Genomic DNA, 19,951 nt, shown 5'->3' on the forward strand with positions numbered 1-19,951 from the left:
GTAAGCCAGATGCACAAGGGGTCGCATTTATCTGGGGTTTGTTTTCAGTGGCTGGAGGCCCTGCTGCGCCCATTCTCTCCCTCCCCCCCTCTTAAAACAAATAAATACATACATAATTTCTTAGCCATAGGGCCTGAGCAGCTGTGGTTTCTAAGCTCTAGGAGCCTGGTCAAGTGTGTGATGATGACTGGGAAGGATGTAGGCTGTCCTTTGGGTGTTTTCTTTTTGGGTCTCATTTGGTTAGTTCGAGCACGATTGGAAGATACAACTTAAAGGCACTACTTTTTAGGCTAGGACGTCGTTAGCGAGGCGGAGGAGGAGCACAAGTTCCTTCTAACTTCTAACGCCGCCGTCTAGAAGAAAGCACAGGGCTTTTCTAGAAGTCTCCGAAGCGCCTGGTGACCATAGCAACTCAATCCAAACTCTGGGGGCCTCCCCGGCTCCGCCCACCGCTTCACGGCTGCGCTCGCTGATTGGCTCAAGACGCCGACCAATGGTGTGTGAAGCGGGTCGCTTCCCGCGCGGTCAATGGCCGCCGCCCGGGAGAGGGGCGGGAAGAAAGAAAGAGAGAGAGCGAGCGAGCGAGCGAGAGAGAGGAGGCGGGTCTGGGCGGCCGGCGGGTGCGTGTTTCCGGCTCCGCTGCGGAAGGCTAGCTAGCGGAGCGGAGCCGTTGATCCCGGCGCGATCCCGAGCAGCGCGGAGTGCGGAGCGGCAGGCGCGATGGGCGGGGAGCAGGAGGAGGAGCGCTTCGACGGCATGCTGCTGGCCATGGCGCAGCAGCACGAGGGCGGCGTGCAGGAGGTAACGGCCCGGCCGCCGCGTCGGCCCACCGGGCCCAGAGCCGCCCGCCCACCACCCGCCTTCCCTAGCCTGGTTCCCTCGGGCCTTCCTGTCTCCTTCGGAGGACCCGGGAGCCTCGCGGGGCCTGGGCTGCCCGTTTATTGTCGCCGCGCTCCGGCTTCCGGTCCGGCCCGCCCGTCGGCGGAGTCTCCTCCCCTCCCCTCTGTTCCAGGGTCCCCCCGCCCGGCCTACCTCACGTCTCCTTAGCCATTCTGACCCCCCCACCCTCCTCCGATGCTCGGGGTCCACCCTGGGTTCCACACACGCTGTAGCGTTTGCATGGCCACCCCCGAGAGCATCCCTCGGGCGGCCTCAGACGGGCTTTGCATCTTGGACGTAGTGTCGCTGTGGGCCGGGTTTAGCACGTGGCCTTTCCAGAAAACCTACAGTCACAGGTGAATTCCACTAGCTACCAAGTTGCGATCCTTGACACTTCTCTAGGCCTCAGTTTCCTTGTCTATGAGATGACACCTAGTCTACCCCCTTTTATTTATTTATATGTTCATCTAGAGAGAATCTTTTGGGGGATTATTAAAATTATTTTTTTCTTTTAGTTTTTCGAGGTAGGGTCTTGCTCTATCTCAGGATGACCTGGTTTTCGCTGTGTAGTCTCACAGTTGCCTCGAACTCATGGAGATCCTCGTACCTTTGACTCCCAAGTGGTGGGATTAAAGTAGTGTGCCATCATGCCGGGTGAGGAAGCTCTAGCTTGTTTGGAACTCCTTAGTTCTGGGATTACGGGTGTGTGCGTTCACGTTTGACTCCTAATTTTCTTGAGTATTGGGAGAATAGTGTCTTGAAGGGAATGGCCGAATTCTGAATAGTAAGACTTGTTCATTAGGAAGTGTTTGTCAGAAGCGATTAGCATGTGTCACACATGAGCCAGAACCCTGGGGACAGAAGTGAACAGAAACCTGTCCTTTCTTCTTGGAGCTTAGAAAGAGCATTTTACGGGAAGCAGAGGTAGGAGGATCACCATGAGTTCGGGGCCATCCTGAAATAGTGAACTCCAGGTCAGCCTGAGCTAGAGCGCTATCCTCCCCTACCTTGGAACACCCCCCCCCCAAAAAAAAGGATTTTAAAATTTGTTTTGGGGCTGGCGAGATGGTTCAGCGATTTAAACACTTTCGCTTGTGAAGCTCTGATGTCAAATTTATTCATTTATTTAGTTGATTAGTTTATCGTAGATGGTCTCACTAGCTCAGGCTGAACTGGAATTTACTTTGTAGTCTCAGGGTAGTCTTGAGCTCAGTGATAACTCTTACCTTGGCCTCATGAATGTTGTTATTAAAGGCGTCTATAGTGAGGTTATAGGGTGTTTGATTTTAGCTTAAAAAGAGCATTTTAGGGGCTGGAGAAAAGGCACATACCTGCAAAGCCAAATGGCCTAGATTCAATTCCCCAGACCTACATAAGCCAGATGCACGAGGTGGCGCATCTGTCTGGAGTTCCTATGCAGTGGGTGGAGGTCCTGGCACGTCTGTTCTCTATCTGCCTCTTTCTCTCAAATAAGTAAATAAAAATATTTTTGGTTTGCTGGGCAAATGGCTTGATGGTTAAGCTGCTTGCCTGAAAAACCTAAGGACCTTGGTCCAATTCCCCAAGCACTCACATAAGTCAGATACACTATTAACAAGCAGAGAGAGATGAGAGACAGAATGGGCATGCCAGGGCCTATAGCCACTGCAAATGAGCCTCAGACACACGTGCTCCTTGTGCATCTGGCTTATGTGGGTCCTGGGGAATCGAACCTGGGTCCTTTTGCTTTGTAGGCAAACACCTTAACTGCTAAGCCATCTCTCCAGCTTCCTCCCCCCCCCTTAAAGAGCATTTTAGATGCACAATTGAGGGCTGGGTGTGCTAATTCATGACTAATCCTGGTACTGGGATGGTAGAGAAGGCAGGTAGATTGAGTTGGAAGCCAGCCAGTGATACATACAATGGCCTCCGACAGAGACCCTTTTCCACAGTCACAGTAACAGTATGGTTAAGGTGTATGGACTGCAAGGATCCACTAGCACAGGTTCTGTAATTGGTTTTTGTGTGTTTTTTTGAAGTAGGGTCTTGCTGCTTGCTTGCTTGCCTGCCTGCCTGCCTCCTTTCTTGCTTCCTTCCTTTCCTTTCCTTTTTTTTTTTTTTTTTAACCCTTCCTTTCTTGATGGGAGGAAAGCTTTTATTTTGACTTGAAGTCTTTAGGGGAAGCTTCATGATGGCTGGGGATGGATGGCATGAGCAGAGGCTGGACATCACCTCTGTCACAGCAGGTGGATAATAGCAGGGAGAGAGTAAGCCAAACTCTGGCAAAGGGGAGCTGGCTATAACACCCCTAAGCCTGCTCCCAACAACACAGCTCTTCCATTAAGGCTCCACCTACCAAATTACCACTAGCTGGGGACCAGCCATTCAAAACACATGAGTTTATGAAGGACATCTGATCCAGACCATCACACCCACACAGCTTTTTATGTGGGTGCTGGATGTTGGGGAATGGAACTCAGATAGGGTATTAGGCCCTCTCAGGCCCTGGTGCTTGTACAGCAAATACTTTTAGCTGGTGAAGTATCTCTCCAGCCCCTTGTCATTAATTTTTAATTGACCAAATGATAGAGAAGGTGACCAAGGAGAGGAAAATAGCCAATACATAGAATTATAAAAAACAGGGCTGAAGAGATTGCTTAGTGGTTAAGGTGCTTGTTTTCAAAGCCTGAAGGTCAGGTCTGATTTCCCAGGACCCACAGAAAGCCAAATAGACAAAGTGGTGCATGTGCATTTGCAGTGGTAGGAGGCCCTGACACATCCATTCCCTCTCTATCATTTTCTTTTTAAAATTCTTTAATTTTTTTCTTTTGTTTGTTTGTTTTTGAAAAAGAAGACTTCAACTCTGGGTTTGGTTCACAGAGCTGCAGAGCATCACTTCTTGGAGACTCTTCTGCTCTGGCCTTCCAAAGTTGGGCAAGGCAGGTCAGAGTCCTCTTCAGCAAGATGCTTTCCATTTTCCCTTGTATTTCTGATAGTTAAAAAAAAAAAATTTTTTTTTAAATTAACAACTTCCATGATTATAAAAAATATACCATGGTGATACCCTCCCCCTCCCACTTTCCCCTTTGAAATTCCATTCTCCATCATATCCCCTCCCCATCTCAATCAGTCTCTTATTTATTCATGATCTCTTCCTCCTATTATGATGATCTTGTGTAGTGTCAGGCACTGTGAGGTCGTGGATATTCAGGCCATTTTGTGCCGGGAGGAGCACATTGTAAAGAGTCCTGCCCTTCCTTTGGCTCTTACATTCTTTCTGCCACCTCTTCTGCAATAGTCCCTGAGCCTTGGAAAGTGTGCTAGAGATAGTGCAGTGCTGAACACTTATTTGTCACTTCTTCCCAGCACCATGACACCTTCTTAGTCATCCCAAGGTCACTGCCATCTGAAAAGAGAAGATTCTCTACCAAAAGTGAGAGTAGCATTAATATAAGGGTATGAACATTAACAGAAGTTCTTACTGGGCAGTTTGATAAGCATAGTATATACATTAAGCCAGACAGCAGCAGATGTTACACCCCTAGGGCTCATGACTACCCATGTTTTAAGTTTTCAGTATCAGGGATGTATTCCCTCTCATGGAGCATGCCTCCAGTCCAATTAGGGGGGACAGTTGGTTTCCACCATGACAGATGTGCCACTATTGCACCCATTAGCTCATTTGGCCTAGCTGGCCAAATTTAAGACTTGGCAGTGTTCACTGTTGAGTTCTTCACTGGTGATTTCTCTACCATTGAACTGCATGCAGAATGGCTTTTTCCAGTTTTCTGTCAGCTGGTCTACATAGAGGAGGTTATCAGCTCAGTTCCAGCAGGATTTCTCAGTGTCTTTGCAGCCCAAGTATGTGGAGTCTTCAGCAATAGGGCCTTACCATCTATTCCTGGTGGAAAACCAAGAGCCTGGGGAATGGCCTATAATGTTTTGGGGGCATCAGGGACCTCCTTGGCCAACAACTCACTGGAAGGTATCCTATCCCTGGCACTTAAAAATTTCTAGCAATAATCTATGGCTCCTGAGTGTTCCATTGCCCAAAAAAGCAGGTTTCCATATGATTTACTTATATCCTTTTAGTTTTGGATTAGCCCTCCCTCTACCTTTCTTTTACTCAATTTCTTCCCCTGACTTTACTTTGGGCCTTTTCATCCCCATTAATCTATTCTTCTACTTATATATAATACCATCCTATTAAGTATCCCCTCCCTTCCTTTCTCTTCCCTTTATATCTCTTTTCTAGCTTTTTTTTTTTTTTTTTTTTTTTTTTTTTTTTTTTTTTTTTTTTTTTTTTTTTGAGAAATTTCATTGGTTTTTATTTAGTCATTTTGTATCTTTTTAATGTTTTGAACATGGATATGACATTTTTAAAAAACTTTAGTTTTATTTATTTTTTTGAGAGCCACAGAGAGAGAGAGAGAGGGAGGGAGAGAGAGAGAGGGAGAGAATGGGCGTGTCAGGGCCTTCAGCCACTGCAAACAAACTCCAGATGCGTGCGCCCCATTGTGCATCTGGCTAATGTGGGTCCAGGGGAATCGAGCCTCAAACCGGGGTCCTTAGGCTTCATAGGCACTAGCTTTTTTTTTTTTTTATGTAGGAGTATCAGTGAATTTTTTTTCCCTCCTTTCAGGGTGGCCTCAAACTCATGAATTTAGGGTGATCCTTCTACACCAGCCTCCAAAGTGCTGGGATTAAATGTGTACCCCACATGCCCAGCTTGTATTTTTTTTTTTTTTTTTTTTTTTTTTTTTAGTAAACAGAAGCAGAAAGAAGTAGAAGAGCCTGTGGGGATCAGGCCACAACTCACATTCTGTACATGGACATAGAGTGATTTAGCAGTTAAGGCCCAGAGGACCCAGGTTCGATTCCTCAGGACCCACGTTAGCCAGAAGCACAAGGTGGTGCATGGCATGTGTCTGGAGTTCATTTGCAGGGGCTGGAGGCCCTAGTGTGCCCATTCTCTCTCTCCCCTTCCTCATTTTCTCTTTCAAATAAATGAATAAAATATTAAAAAATAAAAATAATAAAAAGTGTCTAGGAGCTAGGTGGAGTGGTACATGCCTTTGGTCCTGGCAGTCTGGAGGCTGATGTAGGAGTGAGACTCTACCTTCAAAAATCAAAAAAGTGTTTAGAGGTAAGAATTGCACCCATTGGAATAACGTCTAGCATCAGATTTAGAATTCCTTACTTGAGCAAATAAAGCCTGCATTGCTTGCCCTGGACTACCCCTAGATGATTTCATTCAGTAAGCACTTTACTGTGCATATGCTGATGCTCCTCAACTGGAGATGGGTTGGATTCCATCATAAGGAAGTTGAAGACACATGAATACACCCACCTTTGGGACAACATAGCTGGGACACAGTACATTGGTAGTTTGCCCTCAAGGCAGAATAGATGGTAGGGAGCAGAGGCTCTCTGCCTTGTATCATAAGAAAGTATACTTACTATACATACTGCCAGCCCAGGAAAAGACCGAAATTGAAAATTTGGTTTCTACACAATGCATACTGCTTTGGTGACAAGACCAAGTCAAAGAAGTCCTAATGCAGCACTGGCAAAATTGTTCAGTGGTTAAAGTCGCTTGCTTCCAAAGCCAGATGGCCTGAGTTTGATTCCCTAGCATTCACATAAGGTCAGCTGTATGAAGTGGCACCTGCAGCTGAAATGAAGTTCATTTGCAAGAGGCCTTTGCATGCCCATTCTCTCACATTGAAAGTAAATATTAAAGAAAAAAAAATTCTGAGGCTGGTGAGGTGGCACACATCTTTAATGCCAGGCAGATGTAGGAGAATTGCCTTGAATTCAAGGCTAGCCTGAGACTACATAGTAAATTCCAGATAAGCCTGGTCTAGAGTGAAACCTTGCTTTGAAAAAGTGAAAAACAAAAACAAAAAAAATCCTAGGGCTGGATAGATGGCTTAGAGGTTAAGGCTGCAAAGCTTAAGGATCCAAGTTCAATTCCCCAGGACCTACGTTAGCCAGATGTACAAGGTGGTGTATGCATCTAAAGTGGGTTTGTGGCAGCTAGTGGCCCTGGCATGCCCAGTCTATCTGCCTCTGTCCAATAAATAAATAAAATATATCTTAAGGCAAACCTTTATCAGGGGTGGCCATCAGCACTCAAAATCACTGGTGCCTTTGTTGTGCATGTAGAGTGAAGCCATGGCTTCTGGTTGTTTTATTATTTATTAGAGATAATGGGCATACCAGGGTCTAGCCACTGCATATGAACTCCAGATGCATGTGCCACCATGTGCATCTGGCTTATGAGGGTTCTGGGGAATCGGACCTTAACTGTTAAGCCATCTCTCCAGCCCTTGTTAAAAATTTTGTTTTTAAAAATATTTATTGGGAGCCGGGTATGGTTGTGCACATCTTTAATCCCATCATTTAGGAGGTAGAGGTAGGAGGATCGCTAAGAGTTTGAGACCACTCTGAGACTACATAGTGAATTCCAGGTCAGCCTGAGTTAGAATGAGACCCTACCTTGAAAAACAACAACCTCGAGACTACATAATTAATTCAGGTTATCTTGGACCAGAGTGAGATCCTACCTCGAAAACCAAAAAAGAAAAAAAAATTATTGGTTGTAGTGGCTCATGTCTTTAATCCCAACACTTGTGAGGCAGAGGTAGGAGGATCATTGTGAGTTCAAGGCCACCCTGAGATTACAGAGGGAATTCAGGTCAGCCTGGGCTAGAGTGAGACCCTACTTAGGGTGCCCCCTTGTGCATCTGGCTAGTGTGGGTCCTGGGGAATTGAGCCCTGAACCAGGTCCTTAGGCTTCACAGGCACGTGCTTAACCTCTAAGCCATCTCCTGCCCTCTTTTTTTTATTTTATTTTATTTTATTCATTTGAGATAGAGGGAAAGAGGGAGGAAGGAGGGGAGAGAGAGAGAATGGGTGTATCAGGGCCTCCAACTAATGCAAACTGACTCCAGATGTATACACCACTTTGTGCATCTGGCTTACGTGGGTCCTGGGGAATTGAACCTGGGTTCTTTGGCTTTGCAGGCAAATACCTTAACCACTAGGCCATCTCTCCAACCCAAACTCTTCTCTTTTAAAAATTTTTAAAAAATATTTTTGTTTGTTTGTTTACTAGAGAGAAAGAGGCGGGGGGGGGGGGGAGAAAATGGTATACCAGGGCCTCTTGCCGTTGCAAACCAACTCCAGATGCATGCACCACCTTGTGCATCTAGCTTACATGGGTACTGGGGAATGGAGCCTTGGACCAGGATCCTTAGGCTTTACAGGCAGGTGCTTAACTGTTAATCCATCTCTCCAGCCCCTTAATACTTTTTTTTATTTGCAAGTGCAGAGAGTGAGAGAAGAGAGAGAATGGGCATGCCAGGACCTGTAGCCATTCCAAACGAACTCCAGAATCACTAAACCATCTCTCCAGCCCCAAAACTTAAAAAAATTTTTTTGTTCATTTTTATTTATTTATTTTTATTATTATTTTTTAAATTTTTTATTTATTTGAGAGCGACAGACACAGAGAGAAAGACAGAGGGGGAGAGAGAGAATGGGCGTGCCGGGGCTTCCAGCCTCTGCAAACGAACTCCAGACGTGTGCGCCCCCTTGTGCATCTGGCTAACGTGGGACCTGGGGAACTGAGCCTCGAACCATGGTCCTTAGGCTTCACAGGCAAGCGCTTAACCGCTAAGCCATCTCTCCAGCCCTCATTTTTATTTATTTGAGAGTGACAGAGAGACAGACAGATTGAAAGAGAGAATGGGTGTGCCAGGGCTTCCAGCCACTGCAAACAAACTCCAGATGCGTGTGCATCTGGCTAGCGTGGGTCCTGGGAAATTGAGCCTCTAACCAGGGTCCTTAGGCTTCATAGGCAAGCGCTTAACTGCTAAGCCATCTCTCCAGCCCAAACTCTCTCTTTAAATATATATATGTCTGTATGTGTGTGTGTATATATCTGTCTATCTATCTATCTATCTATATATATTTTTTTTTTTGAAAGAGAGAGAGGCAGATAGGATGATACACCAGGCTCTCTACACACGTGCCACCTTGTGCTCTGGCTTACACAGGTCCTGGGGAATACAATCTGGGTCCTTAAGCTTAGCAGGCAAGTGTCTTAACTGCCAAATCATCCCTCTTAAATTGAGGAAGTTGATTGCTGTTGAGCGTTCTTATCAATACACTGTTGGCTTACGTGTCCCTCTGTCTTTCAGCTTGTGAACACCTTCTTCAGTTTCCTTCGACGCAAAACAGACTTTTTCATTGGAGGAGAAGAGGGGATGGCAGAGAAGGTGAGTGTTGGGAACGTGTTTTCCTTGGGTAGGTCTGAGTGCGGAAGAAAAGCTCACTTCCTTTGGCATTCAAGGACCCTTAAGCAGAGGAGGAATATGCAGGGTGGGGCTTGGTGACTGGAAACCTTACTGAGTGCTTTGTTCTTGTGTTCCCATGGTTGTGCAGCAGTTCGTGAAGAAGTCTAGGTGTTAGCCATCCCCATTCCACACGTTAGGAAATGGGCCTGTGTGTTCTTTTGTGCTAACTTGGAGAACCAACAAAGGATTTGGGAGCTTTGTGTCAGCAACCTGGGACAAAAACTAGTCTTGTGACTGCATTGTGCATCTCCATGGAGTGGTTTAATGTTTTTGCCAATAGATTTCTCATATGTCAGTAGGTACACTGCAGGCTGGATTTGCTTCTTAGAAACATGTTTGTTTTTTTTCTCTTGAGATGTTAACAGTTGCCAGTCATACCTTAATTCCACCATGCTTTCCATTGTTAGCAGATATTTCTCTCACTAACCATTTGGTTACCTTCAGAGAGTTTGCAGGCAAAGCCCCTTACACTCTGCTTTCAGAAGACTTTGATTCCCTGTGGTGTTAGAAACCCCCTACTGTTCTCACAAACTCATAGGTTTCTGTAAACTTGTTTGAGGTGTTCTCAGCAAGTCAGTCGAAGGAAATCTGTGTCAAAGGACACAGGCCAGTTTGACTTCTGATACTAGCATGGGATTTCATATCAGTACCTGTGGCAACCCCTGTCCCCATTCCCTGTGCACATTATCACAGTGCCTGTTGCAGTCAGGTTCAGTGTGGGCAAAAATCACCTGACCAAGAGTAGCTTGTGGGAAAAAAGGATTATTGTGGCTTACAGAGGGGAAGCTCCATGATGGCAGGGAAAATGATGGCATGAGCAGAGGGTGGATATCACCTCCTGGCCAATATCAAGTGGACAACAGGAACAGGAAAGTGTGCCAAACACTGGCTATAATACCCATAAGCCCGCCAGCCCCAACAATATACTGCCTCCAAGAAGCATTAATTCCCAATGTCTATCAGCTGGGAACCTAGCATTTAGGACACCTAAGCTTATGGGGGACACCTGAATCAAACCACTATACTCACTGGGAGGTTTTCTTTGTCATGCTTCTTGAATTCCCTCTCCTTCCCCTTGTTTTTTTTTTTTTCTTTTCCTTTTGGTTTTCAATGTAGGGTCTCACTCTAGCCCAGGCTGACCTGGAATTCACTATGTAGTCTCAGGTTGGCCTCAAACTCACGGCAATCCTCCTATTTCTGCCTCCCAAGTGCTGGGATTAAAAGTATGTGCCACCACTCCTGGCTCCTTCCTTTTTTTTTCTTTTCTTTTTTTCCCCTCCAGGTAAGGTCTCACTTTATTCTGCAGTCCCAGGCTGGCTTTGAACTCACACTGATCTTCCCACGAGGCTCTGCCTTCTTAGAGCTGGGATCAAAGGCATGTGCCACCACACCCAGCTTGGTTTTTTTTTTTTTTTTCTTTCCATTTTTCAAAGTAAGGTCTCTCTCTAGCGCATGCTGACCTTGAATTCACTGTCTCAGGCTGTCCTTGAACTCACAACAGTCCTCCTACCTCTGCCTTGCAAGTGCTGGGATTAATGATGTGTGCCACCACGCCCAGTGTCCTGACTGTCTTTGTAGTAAAACTGCCTCAGTGATTTTTCTGAAAGACAATAATTTTATGCAACATCACTTACTAAACTAATTAACTGGGAATTATCTGTAAGCACAGGAAACCTAAATCAGTATCGGGCTGGAGAGAGAGCTTAGCAGTTAAGCGTTTGCCTGTGAAGCCTAAGGACCCCAGGACCTACGTTAGCCAGATGCACAAGGGGGGAGCACACATTTGGAGTTCCTTTGCAGTGGCTGGAGGCCCTGGTGCACCCATTCTCTCTCTATCTGCCTCTTTCTCTGTCACTCTCAAATAAATAAATAATCAAAAAGTCTGGCGTGGTGGCACATGCCTTTAATCCCAGCACTCAGGAGGCAGAGGTAGGATCACCGTGAGTTCGAGGCCACCCTGAGACTCCATGGTGAATTCCAGCTCAGCCTGGGCTAGAGTGAGACCCTACCTTGAAAAACAAAAACAACCCAGCACTTGGGAGGCAGAGGTAGGAGGATCGCTGAGAGTTCGAGGCCACCCTGAGACTACATAGTGGATTCCAGGTCAGCCTGAGCCAGAGTGAGACCCTACCTTGAAAAACCAAAAAAAAAAAAAAAAAAAAAGAAAAACAAAAACAAAAAAAAATCAGTAACAGGGCTTGGAGAGATGCCTCAGCAGTTTAGGCATTTACCTGCAAAGCCAGAGGACCCAGGTTCAATTCCCCAGAACCAGCCTAAGCCAGATGCACAAAGTGGCACATGTGTCTGGATTTCATTTGCAGTGGTTGGAGGGCCTGACAGTGACCATTCTGACTCTTGCTTTCTCAAATAAATAAACAAAAATAAAATATTGAAAAAAAAAAAGAATCGGGCTGGAGGGATGGCTTACTGATTAAGGCATTTGCCTGCAAAGCCAAAGGACCCTGGTTCATTTCCCCAGGACCCATGTTAGCCAGGTGCACAAGGGGGCGCACGCATCTGGAGTTCATTTGTAGTTGCTAGAAGCCCTGGTGTGCCCATTCTTTTTTCAGTAACAGCTGGAGAGAGAGCTCAGCAGTTAAAGGAAAAGCCCAATGGCTTGGTAACCACTTAAAACCAGATAGACCAAGTTGGGGCAGAGGTAGGTGGATCACCATGAGTTCAAGGCTACTCTGAGACTGACTATACATAGAGAATTCCAGGTAGTCAGGTAAGGATTCTGCTGCAGCACAGCCCTGATAGTTATACATGTGGTACAATTTGAGGGCATAGTCCTTGGGTTTAGAGAGTGCATACTTGGTGAAAGCAGAAAAGGTGTGGGGAGGAGTTGGCACTTGGATGCCAACACAGAAAGGCACAGTGGGGACTGTTGTGGAGGGAAGAAGGGTGTTGCAGGTAAAGGAGGCAGCAAGAAACAAATGCAAACCTATGTAAATTACAGAGGAATATCCTGCATCTGCCAGGAGAGGGTATCACCACAACCTGGACAAACTGGGTCTGAACTTGATAATTGAGATTGAACTAGGAAATGAAGGTCAGTAAGGAACAGGCCGGCAGGAGGACCTGGCTAGAGGCTGCTATAGGCCATGGGGAGTAGTGAGTGGACTGGTAACAGGAGGTACTCATAGATGACTCTCTACTGTCTTTGGGTGTTTGGAGGGATGATTGATGATGCCACTCTTTAATATAGGAGTCACTGGGGAGGACAAAGTTGGTGAGTGCTGACTTGTAGGTAAGGATGAGAGGATGGCAGAGTGTCTGTCTGCCTCCAACGCTAGGTATCCCTCTCCACCAGCTAGACTTGCAGTCCGTCTTCCCCAGGTGTGCTGTATGGCAACTAGGAAGTGGTAAAAGGACAGGAGCCTAGTGTCCCACTCCAGCTTTCTGGAAATGGGCAAGGATAGAGTAGGGCTGGAAGACAGAATTGCTCCTGTAGAGGAATTCAGCAGTGTTTTGCTAGAGGCATCCTCTGCTGTCCACTGTTTTGAGTGTGATTGCCTGTCCCCACAGTGGTCAAGGTCAGGAGATTATGCCTTTGGGCTGGTCACAGTCTGTCCTGTCAGGTTGTCACTCTACTCCATGTCACCCTGACTGGTCAGGAAAAGCTTGTGTTCACATGCCCACCCACTAGGATTCCATGGTAGCCTCCATGGAAGGTGTCCTTTCATGGGAGGAGATTGGGCGAAGGGTCAGAGACCCTGTTATTGGCCTTGACTGTGCCTGGTGGCTGATCTCTGCCCTCATGTAACCTCTGTGAGCTAGGAAGTAATAGGACTATGGGATGTGACATGATTCACTGGGGCTGGGAAAGAGGAGGGCCCTGTTCCCACCTCTCCTTTGCCACTGGTTGGCAAATGGCTAGAGTTCAAGGTCCCCCTGATTAGGGACTTGGGACAAGGCTTTGTGTTGGAACAGTCTCTGCTGTGTAATTGTCTTGTGACCTTGTGCTTCTTTTGACAGCAGAATGGCCTTCAGGTGGATCTTCTCTCTCTCTCTCTCTCTCCCTTTTTTAAAAAATTATTTTATATTTATTTATTTGAGATGGGGGCCGAGTGAGAGAGAGGCAGAAAGAGAAAGAGAGAGAGAGACAGAGAGAATGGGCACAACAGGGCCTCCAGCCACTGCAAATGAACTCCAGATGCATGTGACACCTTGTGCATCTGGCTTACATGGGTCCTGGGGAATTGAACCGAGGTTCTTTGGCTTTGCAGGCAAGTTCCTTAACGGCTAAGCCATTTCTCCAGGCCTCCCCCCCCCCCCCCGTCTTATTAACATTTTATTTTCCGTGAGGTAGGGCCTTGGTCTAGCCCAGGCTGACCTGAAGTTGACTATGTGGTCTCAGAGTGGCCTTGAACTCACAGCAATCCTCCTCTCTGCCTTCCAAGGGAAAATAAAATAACATGATTTAAATTTAAATAACTAGTATGGCTGGTGATAATAGCTCCACAGTTAAAAGCTCTTGCTTGCAAAACCTGCCAGCCCAGGTTTAATTCCTCAGTATCCATGTAAAGTCAGATGCAAAAATTGGTACATGCATTTGGAGTTCATTTGCAGTAGCAAGAGGCCCTGGTGCACCCATTCATTCTCTCTCCCTTTGCAAGTAAATAAATAAAAAGTATCAGTGCAGTGGCTTTAATCCCAGCACGTAAGAGGCAGAGGTAGTAAAAGCACTGTGAGTTCAAGGCCACCCTGAGACTACATAGTGATTAATTGGTCACCCTGGGCAAAAGCAAGACCCTACCTCAGAAAACCAAAATAAATAAAAATGAATAAGTACTGGGGAATTGAACCCAGTCCATTAGGGTTTGCATGCAAGTTCAGTTTGCCAGTACTCACATAAAGCCAGATGCACAAATGTCACATGTGTCTGGAGTTTACTTGCAGTAGCAGGAAGGCCTGGCATGTTTTTCTCAAATAAATAAATAAATTGGTAAATCAGTCGTTTGTATTGTGGCAGGTGAAAAAATGGGGATTTAGCTTGGGGTTTTATGAAGGCTACAGGCCTTGACACTGCTTTCTGATGCTTTACTGCCCTCTCTCCTCTCCCAGCTCATCACACAGACTTTTAACCATCACAACCAGCTGGCACAGAAGGCCCGGCGAGAGAAGCGAGCTCGTCAGGAGACAGAACGGCAGGAGAAGGCAGAGCGGGCAGCCAGGCTGGCAAAGGAGGCCAAAGCAGAGCCCTCTGGGCCTCAGATCAAGGAGCTGACTGATGAGGAGGCAGAAAGGCTGCAGCTGGAGATCGACCAGGTGAGGTTGGGTTCCCTCATCCAGCCTCGATTGGCCCCAGGAAGTGAGGCTCTGTTGCCAACTCTGTGCTCTTTTCCCCAGAAAAAGGATGCAGAGAATCATGAGGCCCAGCTCAAGAACGGAAGCTTAGGCTTGCCAGGGAAGCAGGTGAGATGGACTAGCTAGGGGTCTGGGTGTGGGCACTAACTAGCCTTCCTCTTTCTCTAGAATGCCCTTCCTAGCCAGGCATGCTGGGGGAGGGGAGGGCACACCTTTAATCCAGCAGAGGTAGGATTGCTGAGAGTTTGAGGCCAGCCTGGGCCAGAGTAACCCTACCACCAAAAAAGCCCTTCCTCTCCCTCTGCCCACAACTGTAGGGATCTTCCCATACTGCAGTCTGCCTTCCAAAAACAGGGAAAAAAGAACAGTCAGTATGGTGACATACACCTATGATCTTAGCAGTGGGAGGCTGAGTCAGGAGGATTGATGTGTTCTACAAGACCTGTCTCACAAGAAATTAAAACAAAGGGAAACAAAAGCTGGGTGTGGTGGTGCACACCTTTAATCCCAGCACTCTGGTGGCAGAGCTAGGAGGTTTGCTGTGAGTTCAAGGCCACCCTGAGACTACATAGTCAATTCCAGGTCAGCCTGAGCCAGACCAAAACAAAACAAAAAAGCCTACTGGCCTTAACCCTGGGGCAGGTGCTAACCGAAAAAGGCAGTGCCCATACAGGGTACCATGCAGGTAGAGTGCAGCTGTGGCCTTTGTCACAGGTATAGTGGTGTGGGCCCTTTGGACAGAGATCAGGACCTTTGGTTCCCGTGAACCAGTGCGGGGATCTACTCTGCTTAGGTGTGTTTTGTGTCTGTATGCCAAGCCTGGTAGGGGCCCAGTCTGTCAGGTAAGTAGCTAAGCACCCATGAATATGAGCAGGATGCTGAGGAGGAAGAGGATGAGGAAGATGAGAAGGACAAAGGGAAGCTGAAGCCCAACCAAGGCAATGGGGCCGATCTGCCCAACTACCGCTGGACCCAGACTCTGTCGGAGCTGGACCTGGCAGTGCCCTTCCGTGTCAGTTTCCGGCTGAAAGGGAAGGACGTGGTGGTAGACATCCAGCGGCGGCACCTCCGGGTGGGGCTCAAGGGACAGCCAGCCATCATTGACGGGGAGCTGTACAATGAAGTGAAGGTGGAGGAGAGCTCGTGGCTCATTGAGGACGGCAAGGTGGTGACAGTGCATCTGGAGAAGGTGCGTGAGGGCTGTCCTAGCCTGAAGGCTTGTGGAGAGGAGGGAAGGGTACCTAGTGACTCCTGTAGGCCGTGCTGGAGGCAGTGTGGACTTAGCCTTTCCCCTCACAAGTCACTACTCTGTCCTCATTTTGGTGAGCTGAGATTTGCCCATGCCTCTTCCTCTAGGGAGTTAAGCATCAGGGTTGAGCGGTCTTCTCTGTGAAACCTCTTCCTGCCACACATTCTTGAACTCCTGTGTGCCAGGCACTGTTCTAGGGGCTGGAGAGAAGTCTGTGAACACAATGTAACCACTTTAGCCCACAGGAAAACCACATTATTTACTGCACTGCCTTCCTAGGAAATTGGGACACACTAGTAAATAAAAGCGGTGTCTGGAAAGGGCTGTTTTCAAGGACAACTTCCCCTGGCACAGAATGCCTGGCCCAACTAACCTGGCTGTCCTTGGCTGGCTCTCACTTGCCCCTCTGCTCTTGTACTTGATCTTTCTTCAAGCTGGACTGTCCTTCCTGCTGTTTTTCTTTTCCTAATGGCTTACTGCTAGTCTTAAGGTTTAGCCCAACTGTCACTTTCTCACTTCTCTCCCTGCATTCTGGGTGACTATTTCTGTTGTACTTTTTTTCTTTTGATTTATGACTGTTGGTCCTGGTATCAATCTCTATTTGCTGGGAGGGCATAAGTCTGGTTCCACTGTATACCTGGTCCCAGCACAGGTCTGCAAGGATCCCAGGTACACGTTATGATGTGGGGCTGGAGAGATGGCTTAGCTGTTAAGCCCTTGCCTGTGAAGCCAAAGGACCCCGGTTCTAGGCTTGATTTCCACAGTACCCATGTAAGCCAGATGCACAAGGTGGCGCATGCATCTGGACTTCCTTTGCAGTGGCTGGAGGCCCTGGTTTGCCCATTCTCTCTCTCTCTCTCTCTCTCTCTCTCTCTCTGCCTGCTGCTCTCAAAATTAAAAAAAAAAAAAATGTGTATGGAAAGAATTTGGTTCTGCAAGGACTGGATCACAGTGAGTCCCTTCCTTCCCCTGGATGTCCTCCTTAGATCAATAAGATGGAGTGGTGGAATCGCTTGGTGTCCAGTGACCCTGAGATCAATACCAAGAAGATTAATCCTGAGAACTCCAAGGTGCGCCCTGGCTGTTTGGGGAAGCTTTGGTGGTGGTTACAGGGCACAAGGCAGTCTCACATCTTCATCCAAACCTGTTATTAACTCTACCCCCAGCTGTCAGACCTGGACAGTGAGACCCGCAGCATGGTGGAAAAAATGATGTATGATCAGAGACAAAAGTCAATGGGTCTGCCCACCTCTGACGAGCAGAAGAAACAGGAGATCCTGAAGAAGTAAGTACTTTAGGGGTGGGTGAGTACTGGGGTGCTTAGACCTGGTGACAGCAGCCAGTTAGGTCACTGTGCAGTGCAGAACTGCAGAACTGCCCTACCCCTTTCCACGGTGCACCAGCCAAGTTTATGGCCTTGGCTGCCTACCTTAATCGCTTGCTGAGGTCACCTGGAGGGCAAGGCCACCTAAGGGTAGGAAACAAGAGGTAACAGGCAGTCATTGCCTCTACAGGAAAACAGTGCCAGTGTTGACACTTCTGTTTTCAGTCTCTGGAGGTCAAACGAGCCTCAGACATCTAGGGTTGTATTCAGCCTGGCTCCAGCTTTCTCAGGACCCTGTAAAAGTCTGACTTGGTGTGGGCCTGAGGAGACAGAGCCAAAGATGGCAGCCTGTTCCACTCTTCTTCTTTCCAGGTTCATGGATCAGCACCCAGAGATGGATTTCTCCAAGGCCAAAGTCAACTAGCCCCTGGGTTTGCCTTTGTGAACTCTTGAGGCTATACCCTCAGCCACTCAATTTCCTTTCCCACCCATCCCTGGAACCTGGGAGCCTCAGGGCTGGGGCAGGCATGGGACTGGCCCAGGCATGCCAGGTCGCAGGGCATCATGGGAGAAGGGCTGGGCCTTGGGGGTCTTGTCCTCCCCATCTGGCCTACTGTTACACATTAAAGCTATTTACCCAGCTCCACCTGTACCTTTCCTCCCTCTGGGACAGGCCTCTTTTGACTGCTGCTGGAAGTTAAGGTTTTGGCTTGTGGCCCAGATTCTATCATGTGACCTAGGGCAAGTCCTTGCCCCTCCCTGGGCCTCAATTTCTCATGTTTTACAAGGAAGTTAAGAACAAGGCTTTTAATGTGTATGATTCTGAGAAAAGGTGATTTTGAGGCAGGGTCTCACTCTAGCCAGGCTGGCCTGGCACTCTGTAGTATTACCTCTGCCTTCCAAGTGCAGAGAGTTTTAAAAGCATGCACTACAGCTGGGCATACACCACTAATTCCAGGGCTCTGGAGGCAGAGATAGAGGCCAGCCTGGGTTAGAGTGAGACTCTACCTCAAAAATAACAAGAAGGGTACATCACTGTGGCAAAGGTTTTCCTGGCCATAGAGGCCAGGATGTACATCAGACTCTCAAAGGGGCCTACCTAGGAAGGATTAACATCATTTGGATGTAGTGCTTTGGTTTTAGTCTCAGGACCAGCCCCTCCCCATTCCTAGAATTGGGGGTTTAAACTAGATTGTTTCCCAGGGCCAGAAGAGTAACAAGGCAGGGTAAAGTTGGTGGGACCCCACTATTGTCTGAACTGGACCTCTGCAAGCTAGGCCTCCTCTGAGCCAGGCCCCTTTAAGTAGCACCAGGGTGCAGAAGGTACTTCTGCTTAAGTGGTTCACAAAGCTGTTTGGACTATGGCTAAGACATCTTCCTTACTCAGGGCCCCAGTGCCTTTTCTTTTTCTGAGAAGGTCTTACTATGTATCCCTGGCTTGCCTGGAACTTGAAGACCCTGTCTTTTGCCTCCAAACTTCTGAGAAACCACACGAAGTTTCTTTTTCCCTCCCTTTTGCTGTGTTGGGGCTGAAATCCAGGACCTCACAAAACTAGGCCAGTGTTCTACCAATGAGCCACACTCCCAGCATCGTACCAAGGCCTCCACAAGAATGAAATAACCATGGCTTGAAAAATGTGCATATAGGTTGGGGAGATGGCTCAGCAGTTAAGGTGCTTGAGGTTCCATTCCCCAGTGCTCACATAAAGCCAGATGTATTGAGTTCATTTGTAGGGGCTGGAGGCCCTGGTGTACCCATTCCCTTTCTCTCTGCTTGCAGATAAATAAAAGGTACTTTTTAAAATAAAATTTGCTGGAGCTGGGCAGTTGTAACACATGCCTTTAATCCCAGCACTTGGCAGGCAGAGGTAGAAGGATCACTGAATTAGAGGCCACCCTGAGAGTACATAGTGAATTCCAAGTCAGCCTGGGCTAGAGTGAGACACTACCCTGAAAAACCAAAATTAAAAAAAAAAACATGTATGTATGTATGTATGTATGCGTGTGCGTGTGCGTGTGTGTGTGTGTGTGTGTGTGTATAAATAAATAAATCTGGGCATGAGCAGGGTGTGGTGGTGCACGCCTTTATTTAATCCCAGCACTTGGGAGGCAGAGGTAGGAGGATCACAGTGAGTTTGAGGCCACCCTGAGACTACATAGTGACAGGACAGCCTGGGCTAAGGGGAGACCCTACCTCAAAAAACAAACAAAAAAAGAAGTCAGGCATGGTGGTGTATGCCTTTAATCCCAGCACTTGGGAGGCAGAGGTAGGAGGATCACAGTGAGTTTGAGGCCACCCTGAGACTATATAGACTATATAGTTAATTCTAGGTCAGCTTGGACCAGAGAGAGACCCTACCTCGAAAAACAAAACAACAAAAAACTGGGCATGGTGGCACACACCTTTAGTTCCAGCAGAGGTAGGAGGATCACTGAGTTTGAGGCCAACCTGGGACTATAGTGCCAGGTCAGCCTGGGCTAGAGTGAGATCCTGCCTTGAACCGTTCCCCCCACCCCCCCAAAATAAATAGTTCCTTTTTTTTTTCCTACAGTGGGTATTATAAGTGAACAAAGGGGTTGGGAAAGGATTATTATTTAGACTGCAGTTACTAAACAAAGGGCTAATGAGCCTGCTTGCTCCACTATATCTTTTTTCTTTTTCTTTTTTTTTTTGAGGTAGTCTTGCTATAGCCAAGGCTGACCTGGAATTCACTATGTAGTCTCAGGGTGGACTTGAATTCATGGCTATCCTACCTCTGCCTCCCGAGTGCTAGGATTAAAGGTGTGTATTGGGCTGGAGAGATGGCTTAGTGGTTAAGGCACTTGACTCTGAAGCCAAAGGGCCAC

The 19,951-nt window shown here is 47.5% G+C and overlaps 1 protein-coding gene across 1 annotated transcript; it reads left to right on the top strand.

The window, feature by feature from the left end:
* Positions 1–644: 644 nt before the first annotated feature.
* On the top strand, positions 645–17,746 carry Nudc (nuclear distribution C, dynein complex regulator). Its single transcript, XM_004671223.2, has 8 exons — positions 645–801; positions 9,066–9,143; positions 14,289–14,492; positions 14,574–14,639; positions 15,406–15,720; positions 16,767–16,850; positions 16,947–17,065; positions 17,477–17,746. The coding sequence occupies exons 1-8, from the start codon at positions 721–723 to the stop codon at positions 17,526–17,528; spliced, it is 999 nt and encodes a 332-aa protein (XP_004671280.1). The 5' UTR covers positions 645–720; the 3' UTR covers positions 17,529–17,746.
* The last annotated feature ends 2,205 nt before the right edge of the window (positions 17,747–19,951 follow it).

This window comes from Jaculus jaculus, chromosome 5 (genome assembly GCF_020740685.1).
Source record: "Jaculus jaculus isolate mJacJac1 chromosome 5, mJacJac1.mat.Y.cur, whole genome shotgun sequence".
Classification (NCBI taxonomy): Eukaryota; Metazoa; Chordata; class Mammalia; order Rodentia; family Dipodidae; genus Jaculus; species Jaculus jaculus.